This window comes from Squalius cephalus, assembly GCF_949319135.1.
Source record: "Squalius cephalus genome assembly, chromosome: 25".
NCBI lineage: Eukaryota > Metazoa > Chordata > Actinopteri > Cypriniformes > Leuciscidae > Squalius > Squalius cephalus.
In genome coordinates, this window is record NC_137146.1 from 10,484,864 (window position 1) to 10,505,561 (window position 20,698).

The 20,698-nt window shown below is 45.9% G+C and overlaps 2 protein-coding genes across 3 annotated transcripts in view; one reads left to right on the forward strand and one right to left on the reverse strand.

Annotated features, from left to right (window-relative positions):
- Nucleotides 1-20,698, forward strand: part of abcc13 (ATP-binding cassette, sub-family C (CFTR/MRP), member 13) — a 51,965-nt gene that overhangs the window by 16,137 nt on the left and 15,130 nt on the right. The window lies entirely within an intron of this gene.
- LOC307153826 (chymotrypsinogen A-like) lies at nucleotides 3,059-19,442 on the reverse strand. The gene is made up of 6 exons (XM_079863561.1): nucleotides 19,312-19,442; nucleotides 6,836-6,856; nucleotides 6,563-6,731; nucleotides 5,701-5,969; nucleotides 5,459-5,598; nucleotides 3,059-3,764 (listed from the first exon to the last, which is right to left on the reverse strand). Exons 1-6 carry the CDS (start codon nucleotides 19,364-19,366, stop codon nucleotides 3,480-3,482), a joined length of 939 nt encoding a protein of 312 aa, XP_079719687.1. The 5' UTR covers nucleotides 19,367-19,442; the 3' UTR covers nucleotides 3,059-3,479.

Here is a 20,698-nt window from a genome sequence, read left to right on the forward strand (position 1 = left end):
GTACCAAATATTAAAGGAGAACTCCGGTCAATTTTAACATTGAGCTCATTTTTTTGGTAAATTTGGAGTGCTGTCAGTACAGAGAACAACGACAAAAATTGGTGTTGCCTACATCGTGTTATCCTCTTTTTAAAATTTGCACCCTGTTGACTTCAATGGGGCAATATTTAAACCTGCTTTTAGCCTCTTTACATCCTTGATGTGTCATTACAAGTGCACAGGTCATGTGAGTGATTCCTTCAGAGTGAACACGGGTGACTCTGACTGCAGTAGATGTGCAAGATATTAATAAAAATTATGTTATTTCAGCCAGCGCACATACCTGTATTTACATCCTGTTTTCGGCTGAAGTCCACAGTAGTCGATTGTCGAGTTCGGGCGCATGATCGTACGTACTAAACCTATGCGCGTGAACTCGACAATCGACTACTGTGGACTTCAGCCGAAAACAGGATGTAAATACAGGTATGTGCGCTGGCTGAAATAACATCATTTTTATTAATATCTTGCACATCTACTGCAGTCAGATTCACCCGTGTTCACTCTGAAGGAATCACTCACATGACCTGTGCACTTGTAATGACACATCAAGGATGTTAAGAGGCTAAAAGCAGGTTTAAAACTTGCCCCATTGAAGTCAACAGGGTGCACATTTTAAAAAGAGGATAACACGATGTAGGCAACACAGTTCTCCTTTAAGTTCTGCTTTTCTGATGTATCAAATAATTATGTCATGCAATAAAATTCAAATTAATTACTTAATCATACAATGTGATTTTCTGGATTTTTGTTTCAGATTCCGTCACTCACAGTTGAAGAGTACCTATGAAAAAAATTACAGACCTCTACATGCTTTGTAAGTGGGAAAACCTGCAAAATCGGCAGTGTATCAAATACTTGTTCTCCCCACTGTACATATGCAAAATTAGCAGTTTCTCTGGACTATCATTTATGTATGTGTGTGTGTTATATGTATCTTTTTTAAGTGACAAAAGATTGGAATTAGTGCAAGTGCTCCAAGGTGCAGGAAAGCTGGGGCTTCAGTGCAGAAGTGAAAGTGTGACAACTTGCTGGTGAACAGCAGCCTGGGTTCCTTAGCAATAGCCGTTTCTCAATACCAAGTACGCAAAGTTCGGACTTGAGTCCTTGGTAGTTCGGACTTGACAAGTTCGACTCAGGAGAACGAACTCCCGAGGACGGGAGGACGCAAGTCCGATAATTCTGCAAATGGAACAGCGCCGTACTTGATAGAGTCACTCAGCTCGCTCTGGCTACTCCGGTTATCTCTTTATGTATATCTAGGCTACAAATAAAACAAAATATGTTATAAACCACCACTCTGCCTCTTTTCATTTTCATTTAAAAAATCTTAAACATAATGGCCACACAAATGTGGTTCAGGCAACGCAATTGATTCACTGCATATTTATAACAGCACGAAATATAAAGCACAACCCTGACTCTTTTTGTTTTCATTTTAAAAATATGATAAATAAAAAACATTATAATATTGATCATTAAAACTAACATTTAGCAAAAAGAGACAGGGTTGTGTCATTTTATTTTATTATATAGCCTATGTAGCCTACATACAGTGAAGAGAATGTAGGCAACATGTATAATAAAATATTTTATGTTTTAAATAATAAAATGACATAACCTTTTTTGTTAAATGTCAGTTTTAATGATCAATAATAGCCATTATAAAAGTATAAGTAGCCTAAAAGGTATAAGAAGCTATACAATAATAAAGCAAACAATTCAGTCAAACATAAGTCAGCTCCCTAGGCTACAACGTTAAAGTTAAATAGACTAAATAAAGCTATGAAACTTTGCCCTCATCTTAACGTTTTGCCGGGGAACAAATGATAGATTAATGAAAAAAATAAAATAAATAAATAAATAAATAAATCGTCCGTTAGATATACACAAGACGATTTATATCTCATGTTAAACCACTAGACTAGAGACATCCGAGCCAGCGGCAAACGTCAGCTGCACTAACCGAGGAAAGGCTGTTCTCGGCGGGGTACATGAGCGCCGAGCGTCCGACTGCCTGGTTCTCACAACTCCGAAAACGTCAGATCAAATTTTCAAATAGGCGCTATCTTTATAAATAAACCAAAGATTTGAGCTTTAAACAACTACATTCTCGCCTGAAATACTCTTAAAACTACATTTCGTGACACAATAACAGCAGTTTTTTTAAATTACGCGGGGTTTCTCCTCTGCTATTGACGCTTGCTGGTTGGTGTGAGATGCATTCTGGGATACCTTGCTGTCTCAAGTCCGCACAAGTCACCTCTCGATGCATCCTCTGTAAAAGGGGCGGATCAAGAACACATCCGGGAATTTGAACTGGACTTGGCTAGATGTGAACTTTGAATTGGAACAGTACTTGGGCAGCGACTGATGACGTTTCACAAGTCCACAAGAACACTAGTACAGACAAGAACGCATATTGAGAAACGGCTAATCACTGGAGCCTTCTGGAGAAAAGAACCAGAGAAAGCGTTAGTCTGGTCTTGGGAGATCTCATCTCCCCTAAGCTTCTTTCTGTTGTGCTTAAATCCTCTTCTCCTGATGGCTCTCATGTGGCTCTCATTTCCTGACTCCGCCTCCTGGCAATTGGATCCACTCCATTTCCATGATTTTTAAATATTTTTTGAAATAATTATTATGCTTTGATCAAAAATGCAATAAAAACAGCTATTTTGTGATATATTATTACAATTTAAAATAGTTGGTTTCTATTAATATATTGTAAAATGTAATTTATTCCTGTTATCAAAGCTGAATTTTCAGCATCATTACTGTCTTCAGTGTCACATGATCCTTTAGAATTCATTCTAAAATTGCTGATTTAATGCTCAAGAAACATTTTTATTATGTTGAACAATTGTGCTGCTTAATATTTTTGTGTACAGTACTGCTGAAAAATATGGAGACAGCAAGATATTGTTTGAGGACATTAATAAGTTCATTCAGCAAGGATGTAAATTGATCAAAAGTGATAGTAAAGTTTTTTGTTACAAAAGATTTTGAAGAGAGAGAGAGAGCCAGTTCCTTCTTTTGTATTTATTCTGTTAAGACAGTGTGATTACAACATGGTAATTGATTACATTTTCAACTACCAGTATCCCTGATCACATTGCAGAGCTTCAGACCCTATTTCAGTTATGCATATCGGTTATCAGACATATAAACATACAAATAACCGGTATTGTTATAAAACAAACAAGATCAGTCGATCTCAAGTAGTTTTGCAAACATCCTGAATCTTAGAGGACACAAGCATGCTGAACTCCATTCATTTATGTCAATAGGATAGCTTTTCAAGAATAGTGCATTTTTGAAAAGGTAAAGAATAAATGACAAAAATAACAATATAACTGTTCTCTTTACCTGTGTGTGAGAGCATCTACAGCACAACGGTCCTCTTCATCAAAGAACCATTAGAATCACTGTTCAAACTCTCTTTAGGAAAAGAGATACAAGGAGAAGGTGAAAGGAATGATGGAGAATGTGAGAGAAATGGGTAACAAAAGGAGGTTGAGTGAACTTCTGAATCCACTGGAGTTGAACACAACAAATCCAGGAGGGTTGCTGCCCATGAAAGACGTGATCCAGTTCTGGAACTGAGAAACTCTGGCATACACAGTGGGATAATTGGGGTCATCACATCGTGTTTTACCAAAATTCACAATGCCGGACTGAATCCACCGGGAGCCGCTCCTACTGACCAATGGACCTCCAGAGTCTCCCTGGTATTGACAAACATTCAGCATTTATATTTCTGACAATACACAGTGAATAATTGTTACAGACACAAGTATGCACCAGTGTAGCCCAATGGTAAAAGTATGCCAGCCATGTGTCCACCAAAGATTTTTAACCATTTTTATTTTTTAATTTTTAAGTGTTTTTCTGTTGTCATCAAGAGTTTAAAAATGTTCGACTTTGGGTAAAACCAAGTGTGCCACACACATCCTGAAAAGTGAAGCCAAACATTTTTATCGCCCCCTGGTTGCTGGCTGCAGTATAGGTCCTTGTCCTCTCCATGTAAACGAATGGGACGCGATCCAAACAAAAAATAATTCTAATTGCGCTTCAAATCCAATTTTTTCCCCAAAGATGGTCTGTCATTTTAGGTAGTTCTTATTATGATGACATATGTTCAAAAGTAACTTTTTCGAATAAGTTTGGTTTAATTTAGATATTTCTGTCTTGACAACTCCTGGAGAGATTAGCATGGTAATGGATATGGCAATGTTAATGTATTTGATCTTAGTGGAATAGATCTGCTATGCTGCTGCATAGCAAATACAGAGATTCACTGCTAATACATTCACAGACATTGCTGTGAGCATATAAGACATGCTGCTGCTGCACATGTAACATTCATGAAATAACCCTGTAGTAAAACTAGCTGGGGAACTTGGAGGGTTTCTCATGCTGCTGCATAGGTAGATATGCAAACATCTGCACGTGAATGAACATAGACAGGATGTGATAGGACGAAACGAAAGTTCAAATAACCGATTAATTAAAGCACCCACTAATAATGTGAAACGCAGATATTTTACATGTCTAAAGCATATTAAGTCAATAAACAAGTCTTAATCAACTTACTTTTTACCTGAGAACCATGAGAAACCATTATCAGCGAATTTCTGTTGACTCGAGAACTACTGCCTTTGGAAACCGGTTATATTTCCAATACGTTTTATTTGTTATACTTTATGCTTTTCAGCAAAGTACATCAAAAACATAAATTCTGTGTACATTTGAAAAACATATATTTGAGTTTTGATCGAGTAACTTGTAGATCTGTGCTGACTTGAGCTGCTAACTGTTTCAGATGGTTCAGTCCAATTTGGTGAAATAGTTCATCCAGTTCCTTAAAAATAACAAATTGTTTTGCATCTTCACTCTCGTAAACGCGCTCCGGACCATTTGCCTGAGTTGAGGCTATGGATTACAGGTAATAATATTGTAATAATGTTTAGTTTTATTGCACAGACTAAGTGTTTAGCTTCATAAGACCTTGATGTGTCGTCAGGAGCCACGGGTATCAATTTTGCCATACCTGTATTTGCTGTTTGACTCTCAAAATAACTGTAGCCAGTGACTTGCATTTTATGAATCACCAAGGACCACGGTTTCAACTAAAAGTCGTCTTAACTGTTCTACTGAAGAATAAAAGTCACCTACATCTTGGATTGCCTGAGGGTGAGTAAACTAAGAGCAAATGTTATAATAGTCTGCATGGGACTGCAACTTTTCTCTGCAGATCAGGTGTAGTAGAAAGCAGTTGTAGTGTATGAGTTCATGATCAGGGGAGTAAAGACTGAGCAACTAGGTTTGGCAGTGTGAAGTGTGCGGGTGACCAGAAACTGGAGATAAGTTTTTTTTAATTGTTTTAGATTAAAATGGGTTAAAATGAATGATGTCTTACCAGACATGGACTTTTCCCTCCCACATTTAAAAATCCAGCACAAATCACTTCGTTTGTGATAATCTGTCCATAAGCATTATAACAGGCACCGTTGTTGACAATTGGTATCATCACCTCCTGCAGTATGTCATGATTCCTGCCTGTGACAGATCAAAGGACAATTTTGGCAGCTTTTAATGGCCATTTACAGTACATTTTTGAGCTTTAGAGTATTGTTGTTTTGCAAGCAAATATTCACTCACCTCCAGACTGAAGGCTTCCCCATCCAGTCACCCAGCTCTCTGCACCTTCAGCAAATACACTACCAGCAGCCGCCAGACAGACTGGCTTAATAATGTGAGAGAAATTCACAGAAGAAGAGAGCTGGACCAGTGCTATGTCATTGGAAAACTTGAGATGGTTATAGTCAGGATGCTTGATAACTCGACTCGCTGTCCTGTATGTCTCATAAGGGTTTGAGCCTGATTGCCTCCGACGTCCGAAGTACATCAGAATGTCAGACGCATTGTAGCTGTAAATAGAGAAAGTCTACTTTAATCCCACTATTATCAATTTACAATTGTATCTTAGTGTGATAGTTCACCCAAAAATGAAAATTAGCCGATGATTACTCACCCTCAAGTCATCCTTAGTTTATATGACATTCTTCTTTCAGACAAATACAATCGGAGTTATATAATAAAAAAATGGCCTGGCTCTTCCAAGCTTTATAATGGCAGTGAATGGCCATTTCTGTTTTGAAGTCTATAAAACTGCATCTATCCATCATAAAAGTGCATCCATCCATCCATCATAAAAGTGCTCCACACGGCTCCATGGGGTTTATAATGGCCTTCCGAAGTGAAGCAATGCGTTTGTGTAAGAAAAATATCCATATTTAAAACTTTACAAAGTAAAATATCTAGCTTAGGGTTAGGGACTTCAAAGCAGAAAAAAAATTCACTGCCATTATAAAGCTTGGAAGAGCCAGTAGCCTATATTTTATAATATAACTACGATTGCATTCGTCTGAAAGAAGAATGTCATATACACCTAGGATGACTTGAGGGTGAGTCAATTTTGGGTGAACTATCCCTTTAAGTTTAATTTAAGATGCCAACATACTTTTTGAAGCAGTGAGCTGCAGATAAAACCCAGTCTTTATTGATTAGACTCCCACCACAGAAATGGCCTCCAGAGAACCTTTGATGAATGCTGACTTGCCACGGCCAAGACCCTCGCTTTGCATCCACCCCTCCAATAATCCTAGTTTTTAGGGTGGCGTGACCACATACTAATGAGAGAAAAAGTAATATGAGAATTCCTTAAAATGCCTCACAGACACAGAAGACACATTCTGCGTGGAACAAGAGTTTTATGGTCATTATGACAACTTACCATCTAACTGGCAGAGGGAACCTGTGTGGGTAGTCAAAGACAAAGACAGTCATATGTACAGAGCTGATAAAGTGTTACTGTTAAACTCTAACATCAGTGCTGGCACGTACCATTGGCATGAAAACAAGATCACCTGAATCACCCACAAGATCACCCTTCACCTGAATAATGGTATTTATGGATTTTTAGCCAAAATCCCTGTTAAATTATTTCATAGTAATAACATGTATACAGTAAAAATCTTTAACTAAATTAGGCCAGTTTTACATGCAGTGTGTATGTGAATTAGCAGCAGGCTTACATTATGCTTTCACACTGGCAGTGTTTCTGCTACATAATAGAACTGCATCTCATATACAGAAAATACTTCTGCTTTACAAGTTGTCCGTTTTTGACGGATACTGAAGTTTCAATGTATGAAAGACTACACATTGCAAAAAATTATTTTCTTACTTTGTATTTTTGTTTTGTTTCCCAGTCCAAATATCTACAAATTCTTAAATCACAAAGCATTTACTAGATAAGTAAAATGACATAAGAAATTATATCTTGTTTTCTTAAAAAGAAAAAAAAACATTAAATCAAGTTTAGTTAAAGGGGTCATATAATGCCATTTTTGTACAAGCTAATATGATTCTTTAGGGTCTAAATTAAAAGTTTGTAATATACTTTAATAAAAAATTCTCATTAGTATTGTAAGAAAACGTCTCGGTTACGTATGTAACCCTCGTTCCCTGAGTAGGGAACGGAGACGTTACGTCGGATGACGACGAATGGGGTTTCGCTTAGAAATCCTATCATCTTCGAGTATTAAAACACGAGCCAATGGCAAAGAAATGCCATGGGTCTGCGGAATTTGCATAGCGTAACTCCGCCCCGCCCTGGGGGTATAAAGGAAGTCGCTGGCAACATGCAGATATGTCTTCGCTGAGGAGCCGAGACTGAACTCAGGCGTTCCAGCGGTACAGCGGAAGTGGCAGGGAGATGTAACGTCTCCGTTCCCTACTCAGGGAACGAGGGTTACATACGTAACCGAGACGTTCCCTTTCGTTGTCACTCCGAGTTACGTCGGATGACGACGAATGGGGTTCCCGTATAATCACGCCACCTCTCGACTGTCTTCCAGTGCCCTGCGTAAGTCTGAGCTCCCTGTCGTGAGACTAGCACGGACGAAGGAGTCCTACTTAACACAGGAATACCAAGGTACACTGGGAAGCATATCCAGTGGAAATATGCAATCATGCCCAACCCGAAGGGGGGGACTTGGAATACACATATGACCCCGAAGGGCTGCATACGGAGTAACACTGGGGTGTCCAGCCGCAGGTGGAATATTTCAACCCCAGGGGTGGCAAGGTGGCTTGCCAAGGGAAAGACACATGCTCAAAGAGGCTTACAGTGGAATACACATGTGGGGGTCGCCCGAAGGGAACCATGCACATGGAGACACCTAGCCAAGCGCGAAAGCTGCCAGTGGCATAACTCTGGCGTTGACGTCGTCAGTGCTGGAGGAGACTCAGGGCTTATGAGGCTCACCTGAGGAATATCGCACGTATCCCGTCCGTGGAGAGGAATGGCGAGCAAGCGAAGACACCTGAGCAGAATCTAGCACCGGCTAGTTGAAGCGAGTACATGAGAAGAAACTGGCTCTACTCGGAGATTGTAGAATCTCGCGAATGTGTTAGGTGTCGCCCAGCCTGCAGCTCTGCAGATGTCTGTTAGCGAGGCGCCATGCGCTAGAGCCCAAGAGGATGCCACACTCCGAGTGGAGTGGGCCGTCACACCAAGGGGGCACGGTCGACCTTGCTGCTGGTAAGCCAAAGCAATGGCGTCCACTATCCAGTGAGACAACCTTTGCTTGGAGAGAGCCTTTCCCTTCAGCTTCCCACCATAACAGACAAAGAGCTGGTCTGAGGTCCTGAAACACCGCGTTCTGTCTACGTAAGCACGAAGGGCGCGTACTGGACAGAGCAGTGCCAAGGCTGGGTCTGCCTCCTCCAAGGGCAGCGCTTGCAGGTTCACTACCTGGTCTCGAAAGGGTGTGGTAGGAACCTTGGGCACGTATCCAAGCCGGGGTCTCAGGATCACGTGAGAGTTAGCCGGCCCGAATTCCAGGCACGCTTCGTCAACCGAAAATGCCTGCAGGTCCCCTACCCTCTTGATGGAGGCCAATGCAACCAGGAGCGCTGTCTTCATTGACAGGAACTTAAGCTCCACTGATTGCAGAGGCTCAAAGGGAGCACTCTGCAGGGCAGTTAAAACCACTGAGAGGTCCCAAGAGGGTACGAGGGGAGGACGAGGAGGATTTAATCTCCTGGCTCCCCTCAGGAACCTGACGATCAGGTCGTGCTTTCCCAAGGACTTACCATCAACTGCGTCGTGATGTGCGGCAATGGCGGCAACATACACTTTCAGGGTGGAGGGAGACAGCCTTCGCTCCAACCCTTCTTGCAGGAAGGAAAGCACGACACTGATGGGGCATTTTGTGGGTTCTTGATGTTTAGAAGAACACCAGTTGACGAAGAGGTTCCACTTCAACGCATAGACATGTCTCGTGGACGATGCTCTAGCGGAAGTGATGGTAGCCACCACCGCTGGTGGTAGGGTACTCAAACCTGCCTCGTCCCGTCCAGGAGCCACACGTGGAGGTTCCAAAGACCGGGACGAGGGTGCCAAAGGGTGCCCCGTCTCTGAGAAAGGAGGTCCTTCCTCAGAGGAATAGGCCAGGGAGGTGCTGTCGCAAGGAGTATGAGTTCTGAGAACCAGGTGTGGTTGGGCCAGTATGGGGCAACCAATATTACCTGCTCCTCGTCCTCCCTGATCTTGCGCAGGGTCCGCGCAAGAAGGCTCACTGGGGGAAACGCATACTTGCGGAGGCCCCGCGGCCAGCTGTGCGCCAGTGCATCCGTGCCGAGCGTGCCCTCGGTCAGGGAATAAAACAGGTCGCAATGGGACGAGTCGTGGGAGGCAAACAGGTCTACCTGTGCGTCGCCGAACTGATCCCAAATCAGCTGGACCGTCTGGGGATGGAGTCGCCATTCTCCAGAGAGAGGCCGAACTCGAGACAGCTCGTCGGCCGCCTGGTTCAGGTGTCCCGGGATATAAATGGCTCGAAGCGACCTCAGATGCTTCTGACTCCATATGAGGAGGTGGCGGGCGAGTTGTGACATACGGCGGGAGCGCAGACCACCTTGATGGTTGATGTACGCTACTGTCGCGGTATTGTCTGATCGGACTAATACGTGCTGACCCCTGAGCAGCGGAAGGAAGCGGTGCAGGGCGAGACGTACAGCCAGCAACTCGAGGCAATTGACATGCCATAGGCGCTGGGGTCCTGTCCAGGAGCCCGCGGCAGCATGTCCATTGCACATGGCGCCCCAGCCCGTGGTGGAGGCATCTGTTGACACAACAACATGCCGGGAAACTCGATCCAGGGGCACTCCGGCCCGTAGAAAGCTGAGGTTCGACCACGGGGTGAAGGTCTGACGGCAGGTCGGAGTCACTGGGACCCGGAGCTTGCCGTGTTGCCATGCCCACCTCGGGACTCGATCGCGAAGCCAAAGCTGAAGCGGTCTCATATGAAGCAATCCGAGCGGCGTTACTGCAGCTGCGGATGCCATATGCCCCAGGAGCCTCTGAAATAATTTCAGTGGAACCGCACTCTTGCCCTCGAATTGGCGAAGACAAGTCAGCAGTGACTGCGCGCGCTCGCTCGTAAGCTGCGCGCACATGGCGACCGAGTCGATCTCCATACCGAGAAAAGAGATCCTCTGCACGGGGCAAAGTTTGCTCTTTTCCCAGTTGACCCGAAGGCCCAGACGGGCTAAGTGTTGGAGCACCAGATCCCTGTGTTCGCAAACCTGGTCTCGAGAGTGAGCTAGGATTAGCCAGTCGTCGAGATAGTTCAGGATGCGAACCCCGTGTTCCCGGAGGGGAACAAGGGCTGCCTCGACGACCTTCGTGAAGACGCGAGGAGACAGGGCTAGCCCGAAAGGGAGAACCGCGTACTGGTATGCCTGCCCCTCGAAAGCAAACCGTAGAAACGGTCTGTGTCGAGGTAAAATGGAGACATGGAAGTAGGCGTCCTTCAGGTCGATCGCTGCAAACCAATCCTGTGGCCGCACACACTCGAAAATGCGTTTGGCCGTGAGCATCTTGAACGGCAGCCTGTGAAGGGAGCGGTTCAGGACGCGCAGGTCCAAGATCGGTCGTAACCCACCCGATTTCTTCGGAACAATGAAGTAAGGGCTGTAGAAGCCGGACCTCATCTCGGCTGGAGGGACAATCTCGATCGCACCCTTCGCCAGTAGGGTGGCGACCTCCGCTCTCATGACAGGGGCATTGCCACCGACCATAGTGAAGCGGACTCCGCTGTAGCGGGGAGGAGATCGCGCGAACTGAATCGCATAGCCGAGCCTGATGGTTCTCGCGACCCAGCGGGACAGTCTGGGAAGCTCTAGCCAGGCTTCCAGAAAGTGCACCAGCGGGGTCATACGAACCACAGACGTACCGTCGGGGGTGCAGCGAGGCGGAATGACCGGCCCAGGCGTGGGTGGCATAGCGGCCCGGTGCGGGGGCACGGTCATTAGCCGCGTCCTGCCAGAGGAGGCCAGGGGAGGACCAGCGTCCCACAGGGGCGTGCTCTGGCAGGGGTCTGGCGACAGAGGGGGATGAGAGGAGCGTGGCCCGTGGGCGGCGCGTGCTCTCATCCGCACACTCCGTGTGCTCAGAGATGGGATAGTGAGTTCTTTCTTTAACCATTTTAGGGTGCTGCCCGTCGTGGGACGAGCAGCGGGAATGGGAAAACCAAGGATTCTCCCCCGGCCCTCCACCGGGGGAAGGAGCGGCCCTGCTACCGGCTCCTGTACAGAACTCATCGCCATCTCTGAGCAGCCCGTCTCAGGAGCGCCGCTTAGCCTGGCGTTTAGCGGGGCGCGGGGCGGGAGAGGGCTGTGGCGCCTTCCTACGGCTTCCTCTACGACGCGACCCGGGAGCAGCGGACTGCTGGGGCCGATCGGGAGGGGCGGGAACCGCAGGAGGGCGCCCTCGGCGGCGAACGGGCTGAGGCACCTGTGCCGACGGCTGCGCCGCCGAAGCAGCGGGCCGCCGGGGCAGGACATGTTTTAAAGCCTCAGTCTGCTTCTGGGCAGTCGAGAACTGCTGGGCAAAATCCTCGACTGCACCGCCGAATAGGCCAGCCTGGGATATGGGGGTGTCGAGGAACCGGGTCCGCTCGGCCTCCCGCATATCAGCCAGGTTTAGCCATAGGTGTCGCTCCTGGACCACCGAAGTGGCCATCACCTGACCCAGCGAGCGTGCGGTCACCTTCGTCGCTCGGAGAGCAAGGTCGGTGGCGGCACGCAACTCATCAAAGAGTGCTGGGTCAGACCTCCCCTCGTGCATATCACGCAACATCTGGTAGACCTGCAGAGTCGCCATGGCATGCAGTGAGGAGGCCGCCGTCCCCGCAGCTCTGTAGGCCTTCGCCACAAGAGTGGAAGAGAACCTACAGGCCTTGGAGGGGTGCTTTGGGTCCCCGCGGGAAGAAGCACTCTGAGGACACAGCTGCATCGCAACAGAGCGTTCAACCTGGGGAACCCCAGTGTACCCTTTGGCGGCCGCCTGATCAAGGGGAGGCAAGGCGGAGGCGGTCGCCGAGCGATCACGGGAAGACAATGGTGCCTTCCAGGACCTCGTGACCTCCTCATGCACATCCGGGAAAAAAGGCATTGGGGTTGGCCGCCGACGTGGATCAGCAGCCGCACCCAAAAACCAATCGTCCAGCCGCGAACGAACCGGCCCAGGTGGCGGGGACCACTCAAGACCGATCGCCGCGGCTGCCCGGGAAAGCATGGCCGTCATCTCGGGATCAGACTCGGACAATGCTGGGACACCCGAGGGTGGCAGCACAGCTGAATCCTCACTTCCCGAGGACTCCTGCCCACCTTGTGATGCAGCGATCGACATCACGTCATCCTCTGGAGCGCCGAATGAAACTCGCGGCAAGTCCGAGGACTGTACAGCGGTTTCCACGCGGACACTCGCGGGTTGCACGGGAACAGAGGGAAGTGTGGAGCGTGGAATAGTCGGCGCTTTGTTCCACACTGTAACCCTCAGATCACCCTGGCCGCCAGCCGAAGTACCAGCCCTCTCTGGACCAGTAGATCGGGGTGCGGATGAGGGGACTCTCACATGAAGATCATTGAGTCTCGATCTCAACCGTGCGATGGGCATGTTCCCGCAGTGGGAACATGACTCATCCACAAACGCTGCCTTAGCGTGCTCGACACCCAGACACACAAGACAGCGATTGTGCCCATCAGAGTCAGACATGAATAGACCGCAACCAGAAGTGCACGGGCGAGGCATCTTTAAAAAGACGTGCCGCGTACAATGCTCTTTTGTGAAAGGAGATTTCTCCGCAGAGTGTTGAAGCGACCAGGGAGAGAACACACAAACTCTGGCAAATCACTGCACAGATCAGCAGGGAATGTGCACTCGCTGGAACTCGCTGTCACACCAACACCTGGAGAGAGGCTCGTCTCGAAGAGATGAAGAGATAAACTCAGGATTTGGCTGTGGAGTGAAGTACATCAACTTGGCTCCGAAGCGAAAACATATCTGCATGTTGCCAGCGACTTCCTTTATACCCCCAGGGCGGGGCGGAGTTACGCTATGCAAATTCCGCAGACCCATGGCATTTCTTTGCCATTGGCTCGTGTTTTAATACTCGAAGATGATAGGATTTCTAAGCGAAACCCCATTCGTCGTCATCCGACGTAACTCGGAGTGACAACGAAAGGGAACACTCATTTTACCTGGTCAAAACCAGCTCTGTTTTCAGCATGCCATTTAAGTGCATGTGTCTTTAAAGGAGACATATCATGCTTTTAAATTGTTCCTTTTTACATATAAATCATACATTTGTGGTCTATATAAAGCGGAACTGCAATGCTTGGGTCTGAATTCCTCATTATTATAGCTCCACGGGCCCCTTTTTTACCCCTTTTCTGAGGTGCTTCTGAGATCAACTCGTTTTGGTGCGGTCTCTTTAAATACAATTGAGACACTTCATACCCCGCCCCCTCTCCAGGTTGCAGAGGTTCAACTCCACCCCGTTCGGCCATTTTTGTAATCTGAAATTATTTCACTTTCTGGCACAGAAACTTTTTATTCACACGTTATTAACAAAATGTCAACAACGGAAGACTTGTCCAGCCAGCCTTAGATGTTCGAGCCAGAGTTGGAGCCGGAGCGAAATGAAAATGAAGACGACGAACCTGCAGAACAACGTCTTCATATGGATGTATCGCAATGGTGTGTTACTGTATTTATACATGAAACTTTGGTCTTCCGACCTTTTACCACCGTGTCGATTTATTTTGATTAATATGTGCGAGGGAGAGAGAGCAAGACAGCGTCTAGTTTGGAGACGGTGATGTCTTGTTTACACTTTCGCCGGGCTCCGAGAGAGAGTGCGAGCGCGCGCGAGACCGGGTCTCTCTCTCTCTGCTCGTTCTTTCAGTTAAACATGCGCCACAAGCGCGGCAGTTCATCTACGTTAGACGGTGTAATGAAGCGTGTGGGTTACTACATCCAACAACCGATCATTTTAACTTACCCTCTCGTAACTTCTGCATCCTTTAGCTTGGACTACAAAATTGCAGCGAGAAATAATAATGGCGGATCGCTCGAAGTGTTGGGCCGGAAGTCAATGTCCTTTTTTGGCAGTTCCGCTGCAAATACTGTGACGTGATAGTTCACAAAACGTCATAGATAACAGAAAAATCGGAACAGGTTGAAAAATATGACCAAAACAGAATATAAAGATATCAACGAAGCACCTGAAGAGAATAATTTCATCTTTTCTGTACTTCTAAACACTCCAAATATACAACAAAATGCATTTAAGGGCTAAAAAAGTGCATTTAGCATGATATGTCCCCTTTAAATGATAATGAGCTTTGCTCACCCCGCCCCTCTGTTCTGTGCGTACACCGTTTGTAATAATAACACAATAACCATAACGCGTTGTTCATTATAAACATGGGATTATGAATTATATTGAGAATACATTAGAAATTCTGTCGTACATAGAAAACATGCCGTAATGTACCCTGAGTGTAAACAGTCGCATTCATCGTGAAGCTTGCAGCAAGCGATTTGCAAAGATTAATATAAAGATTAATATAAAGGTTAATAAAACGTTACACTCACTTCTTCTTCTGGAGGTGCAGCAGGAACACGAATAGTTGGTACCGATCCTTTTTTCAGGAGCAGCTTCTTAGCAAAACCAGCTTTATAACGTTACTGACCCTCGTTTGTAAAGCAGTGTGGTGTGTGAAATGATTTGCGCAAACATGAAAGCATTGACGTTGATCGTGGGGAATATTCCCTTCGAAAACAAACTCACTAACAAGCCACTGCGTCTTCAGCGGTTCGGGTCAAAATGACTGCTGTGTTCATTATTACACCCAAGAACAGAACACCACAATCGCTTAGACGCCATTCTGCTCATAGACACTGCTCCAGCCTATCAACAATGATGCGCGGACTATGATGATTGACAGCTGGCTCACGAGCGAGGGCGGGTATGTGTTGAAACGCTGCTGGCAATCAACAATCGTGGGAGGGGTGTCGAACGGCTGGATTTGAGATGGGGAAAACGTATAAGAAGATTAAAAAAAAACACTGGATGGATTTTTATCATTTTTTGATGGTTGTGTACAGGCACTGCCAACACACATTTCAGTACAATCAACTTGTAAAAGTGCATGTACCATTATATGACCCCTTTAAGTTAAACCAAACAAAATGATCTGCCAATGGGGTAAGAAAATAAAATCTTAATTCAAATGGAAAACAAGTTCATTTTTCGTACCCCGTTGGCAGATAATTTTGTTAGTTTTTGTCATTATTCCTGTCTTGTGTTCCCCTTGTCTTGTGTGCACTTTTGTTATTTCCTGTTCTGTGCCATGTTTTGTAGTCCTTTGTAGTTTTTCTTGTTAATTAGTCATTGAGTCAATTTGTGCCAGCTGTGTCTCGTTTCCCTGATCTGTTCTCTGTGTATTGAAGCCCTGTGTTTTAGTCTGTTCCTTGTCTGTCGTTGTCGTGTTATGTTGGGTTGTTCTGTTCCCGAGTCCTGTTCCCTAGCCTGAGTCTTTATTTGTCTAGTTTTTATTTGTCTGGTCTGCCGATCCAGAGACCGTTCATGTCACGTCTGCCGATCCAGTGTCTCCAGACAAGATGGCCGCCGCCAAGCCAGTGTCTCCGGACAAGATGGCCGCCACCACGTCGCTTGAGCCCTCAGCAGAGAGGGCCGTCGCCACTCCTCAACCTGAGCCCTCAGCAAAGATGGCCGCCGCCACGCTGTCTGTTCCTGAGCCGTTGTCTGTTCCTGTTCCCTAGCCGGTGTCTGTTCCTGTTCCTGAGCCGGTGTCTGTTCCTGTTCCCGAGCCGGTGCCTGTTCTTGAGTGCCTGTTCACCTGAACTGTCTGGTCCGCCCCGGCCGCCTGAACTGTCTGGTCCGCCCCGGCCGCCTGAACTGTCTGCTCCGCCCTGGCCGCCTGAACTGTCTGCTCCGCCCTGGCCGCCTGAACAGTCTGCTCCGCCCCGGCCACCTGAACTGCCTGGTCCGCCCTGGCCACCTGAACTGCCTGGTCCGCCCTGGCCGCCTGAACTGCCTGGTCCGCCCTGGCCGCCTGAACTGTCTGGTCCGCCCCGGCCGCCTGAACAGTCTGCTCCGCCCCGGCCACCTGAACTGCCTGGTCCGCCCCGGCCACCTGAACTGTCTGGTCCGCCCCGGCCGCCTGAACTGTCTGGTCCGCCCCGGCCGCCTGAACTGTCTGCTCCGCCCCGGCCGCCTGAACAGTCTGCTCCGCCCCGGCCACCTGAACTGCCTGGTCCGCCCTGGCCACCTGAACTGTCTGCTCCGCCCTGGCCGCCTGAACTGTCTGCTCCGCCCTGGCCACCTGAACTGCCTGGTCCGCCCTGGCCTCCCATCCTGCCGCAGTCTCCAGGCCCTCTTCCACTCCACGGGCCTGGCCCTCCATCCCGCCCCAGGCCCGCCTCCGCTCCACCACCCTCCTGGACTGTCATTGAGTTAATTTGTGCCAGCTGTGTCTCGTTTCCCTGATCTGTTCTCTGTGTATTGAAGCCCTGTGTTTTAGTCTGTTCCTTGTCTCCAGACCTTGTCTCCAGTGTCTCCAGACAAGATGGCCGCCGCCAAGCCAGTGTCTCCCCGGACAAGATGGCCGCCACCACGTCGCTTGAGCCCTCAGCAGAGAGGGCCGTCGCCACTCCTCAACCTGAGCCCTCAGCAAAGATGGCCGCCGCCACGCTGTCTGTTCCTGAGCCGTTGTCTGTTCCTGTTCCCTAGCCGGTGTCTGTTCCTGTTCCTGAGCCGGTGTCTGTTCCTGTTCCCGAGCCGGTGCCTGTTCTTGAGTGCCTGTTCACCTGAACTGTCTGGTCCGCCCCGGCCGCCTGAACTGTCTGGTCCGCCCTGGCCGCCTGAACTGTCTGCTCCGCCCTGGCCGCCTGAACTGTCTGCTCCGCCCCGGCCACCTGAACTGCCTGGTCCGCCCTGGCCACCTGAACTGCCTGGTCCGCCCTGGCCACCTGAACTGCCTGGTCCGCCCTGGCCGCCTGAACTGTCTGGTCCGCCCCGGCCGCCTGAACAGTCTGCTCCGCCCCGGCCGCCTGAACTGCCTGGTCCGCCCCGGCCACCTGAACTGTCTGGTCCGCCCCGGCCGCCTGAACTGTCTGCTCCGCCCCGGCCGCCTGAACAGTCTGCTCCGCCCCGGCCACCTGAACTGCCTGGTCCGCCCTGGCCTCCCATCCTGCCGCAGTCTCCAGGCCCTCTTCCACTCCACGGGCCTGGCCCTCCATCCCGCCCCAGGCCCGCCTCCGCTCCACCACCCTCCTGGACTGTCATTGAGTTAATTTGTGCCAGCTGTGTCTCGTTTCCCTGATCTGTTCTCTGTGTATTGAAGCCCTGTGTTTTAGTCTGTTCCTTGTCTGTCCTTGTCGTGTTATGTTTGGTTGTTCTGTTCCCAAGTCCTGTTCCCTTGCCTGAGTCTTTATTTGTCTAGTTTTGAGTTTGTTTAAATAAAAGCTGCTGCAAGTAGATCCTGCATCCTTCCCTGCTTCAATCTGCATTTGTGACAGTTTTAAACAAAATTTAGATTACTTAATTTAGATGTTTTAATTTGATCAAATCAAATTTCATTTTAATCAGAAAACAAGATAGAATTTCTTATGTCATTTTACTTATCTGGTAAATGCTTTTTTATTTAAGAATTTGAAGATATTTAGACTGGAAACAAGACAAAAATACTAAAAAAGTATTTTTGCAGTGTATAAAATGTATTAAATATTAAATCTTTTTGTGTATCATGCCATTACTTTTGAACCATGGACTCTATTATTTAATTTAAAAAGAATTATTCATATTATCATATTTGACAGAGTTTATCATTTTAAATAATGACACTATTGTCATTTAGAGCTGTGTTACAGCAGAATCGGAACAGTCCTCATTGTTGAGTTTCCATAATTGATTCTGATCTATAAACATAAAATAAATATGTTTTAAAAACTTTTTTTAAATGTGACTTGACTTTAGACTAGGGCTGTCAAAAGATTAATCGCGATTAATCGCATCCAAAATAAAAGTTTGTGTTTACATAATATATGTGTGTGTACGGTGTATAATTATTTTGTATATATAAATACACACACATGCATGTATATATTTAAGAAATATTTGCATACATATATATATTTATATAGTTTATATTATATATAAATATTTTTTATATATATAAATAACACATTTTTCTTAAATATATACATGCATGTGTGTGTATTTATATGTACAAATTTAATTATACACAGTACACACATATATTATTAAAAACAAACTTTTATTTTGGATGCGATTAATCGCGATTAATCTTTTGACAGCCCTACTTTAGACATATCAATTTAAATCAATATATGAAAGAATAATCTAGTTATAAACTGTTAGCTAGTTAAACTGTTAAATACAATATTTATTATTGAAATATCAAAATATTACAATTATTATAATACACAGTATACTTACAATCATTTACAATCATTCACTCACAAACAGTAATATAATAGACGGTCAAAAGTTTGGACACTATGAATTTTTATTGTTATTATCACTATTTGAAAAGTATGGGATTTATAAAAAGACCAAAATATCAAACAAATCAAAACTACCTTTTAGCTTCTAAAAGTTAACTAGCCTACAAATGCAATTTCAAGCATTTAACCACAAGTCTTTAGATCCAAAGGTTTTAGATGTATCATGAGAAATAACAATTCAGTTGTGGGTGTGTGCACACATTTTTTTTAGGAATTCAATTGCTTGTCAGTTATTAAACAATTTAATTAAACGCTTCATTAAACTTAAATCAATTTTTTTCATGGTAGGCTATAGATTTTACCTGCTATGTTGAGAAGTATGGTTCCGGCAATATACAAAGCTGTGTTAATCTTCATCCTTATCTTCTGGTCTGTGATATTACTGCTGTTTCCTCAACTGTCAGGTTAAATGAGATCTAAAATAATTGCTGCCATATTTCTCAGGTTTTTCATTGGTGTTTATTTAGAATTTCCGTCACACAACCAGTAAAACCAGACAAATTTATGCAATAACAGCAGTTTCCTAGGAACTATACTCCCATTTAAAGAAAAGCAAGAGCAAAAAATTAAAACCATGTGCTAATTTCTTGTCAAGACTTTCATTTGAAATGAAACTTTGATTCAAAATAGTTATAAAGTGTTATAAATCTGTTTTGAAATACGTTGTAGTACGGTTCAATATGTAGGGAAGGAAGAGGACAGGGTCGGCTTGGGAGACTGTGTGGTTTATTCAAAAAACAAAAGAAAAATACAAAGAAAAGGTGCGCACACAACACTGAAACAAAACAACTCAAAGGATCTCGCTTTTGAGCCGAATTTCTGACTCGTGCGACTCTTTTTCTGGCCTGGACTCTTGGCTCTGGCCTGGACTCATCACACCGGCTCAGTCTCACACAAAGCCCGCCCTTTGTGTGAGATTAGAGATTACGGTCTATTTAGGGTGAATTTGCAACTTTTACCCATATATGGATTGGCCAGAAGGTGGGCGGGGTTAGGATTTCCCAAGATTTTCCAAGATGGCGCCGCCCATACCCCCCATAAACGGCCTCAGAACAGTTCTTCAGAAAGTCTGGGTGACGTCACAGACGCTTTATCCATATTTTTTACAGTCTATGATATAAACAAACTGCTTCGGTGTGTCGCACAGACGTCGTCATCGTCTTGCTGCTCCCTCCCCGTTCTGTGATTGGTTCCCTTTTTGAGGGGAAAATCTGGTCCATGGTGTCCAGGCTGCCTAGTAGCGTGAATAAAATCGCGCTGCGCGGAAGGCAGCATGGGAAAACCCAGGCTAAACTGATGCAGAGAAAGTCTAATGAGGGGAGAAGTGCCACTCAATAAACTTCCGGTTGCAGTTCCACTCTTGTTCCATATGAGCGCGCACACATGACGAGTGCAGAATGAATGGAGGTCTATGGAGCTATACCGCTCAAAATCCACTTTTCTTAGGATATAATTTTTTGTCTAGTAATTTGAATGTTGTTTTCGAAAGGGGATGCAAAGAAATTATACATTGCTTGGTGTTAGATTTTTTAGAGTCACTTATTTGCTTTAAAAAGTCTTTCAAAATGTCAATGACGTCAGAATGCTGACGTCATTAGCAGAATGCTAGCGTGTTATGGGCAACAACAACTCAACCTGTAAGAAATCGAAAAGAAATAAGTACTCGTTCATTCAACTTTCGATCTATAA

Excerpts from the sequence above, each read along its gene's own strand:
- LOC307153826 (XM_079863561.1), bottom strand. The coding sequence starts at position 19,366 with ATGAAGATTAACACAGCTTTGTATATTGCCGGAACCATACTTCTCAAC. Across the intron at positions 6,857-19,311 it reads CATACTTCTCAACATAGCAG|GTTCCCTCTGCCAGTTAGAT; the intron begins GTAAAATCTATA and ends CTACCCACACAG. Across the intron at positions 5,599-5,700 it reads GGGAAGCCTTCAGTCTGGAG|GCAGGAATCATGACATACTG; the intron begins GTGAGTGAATAT and ends GATCTGTCACAG.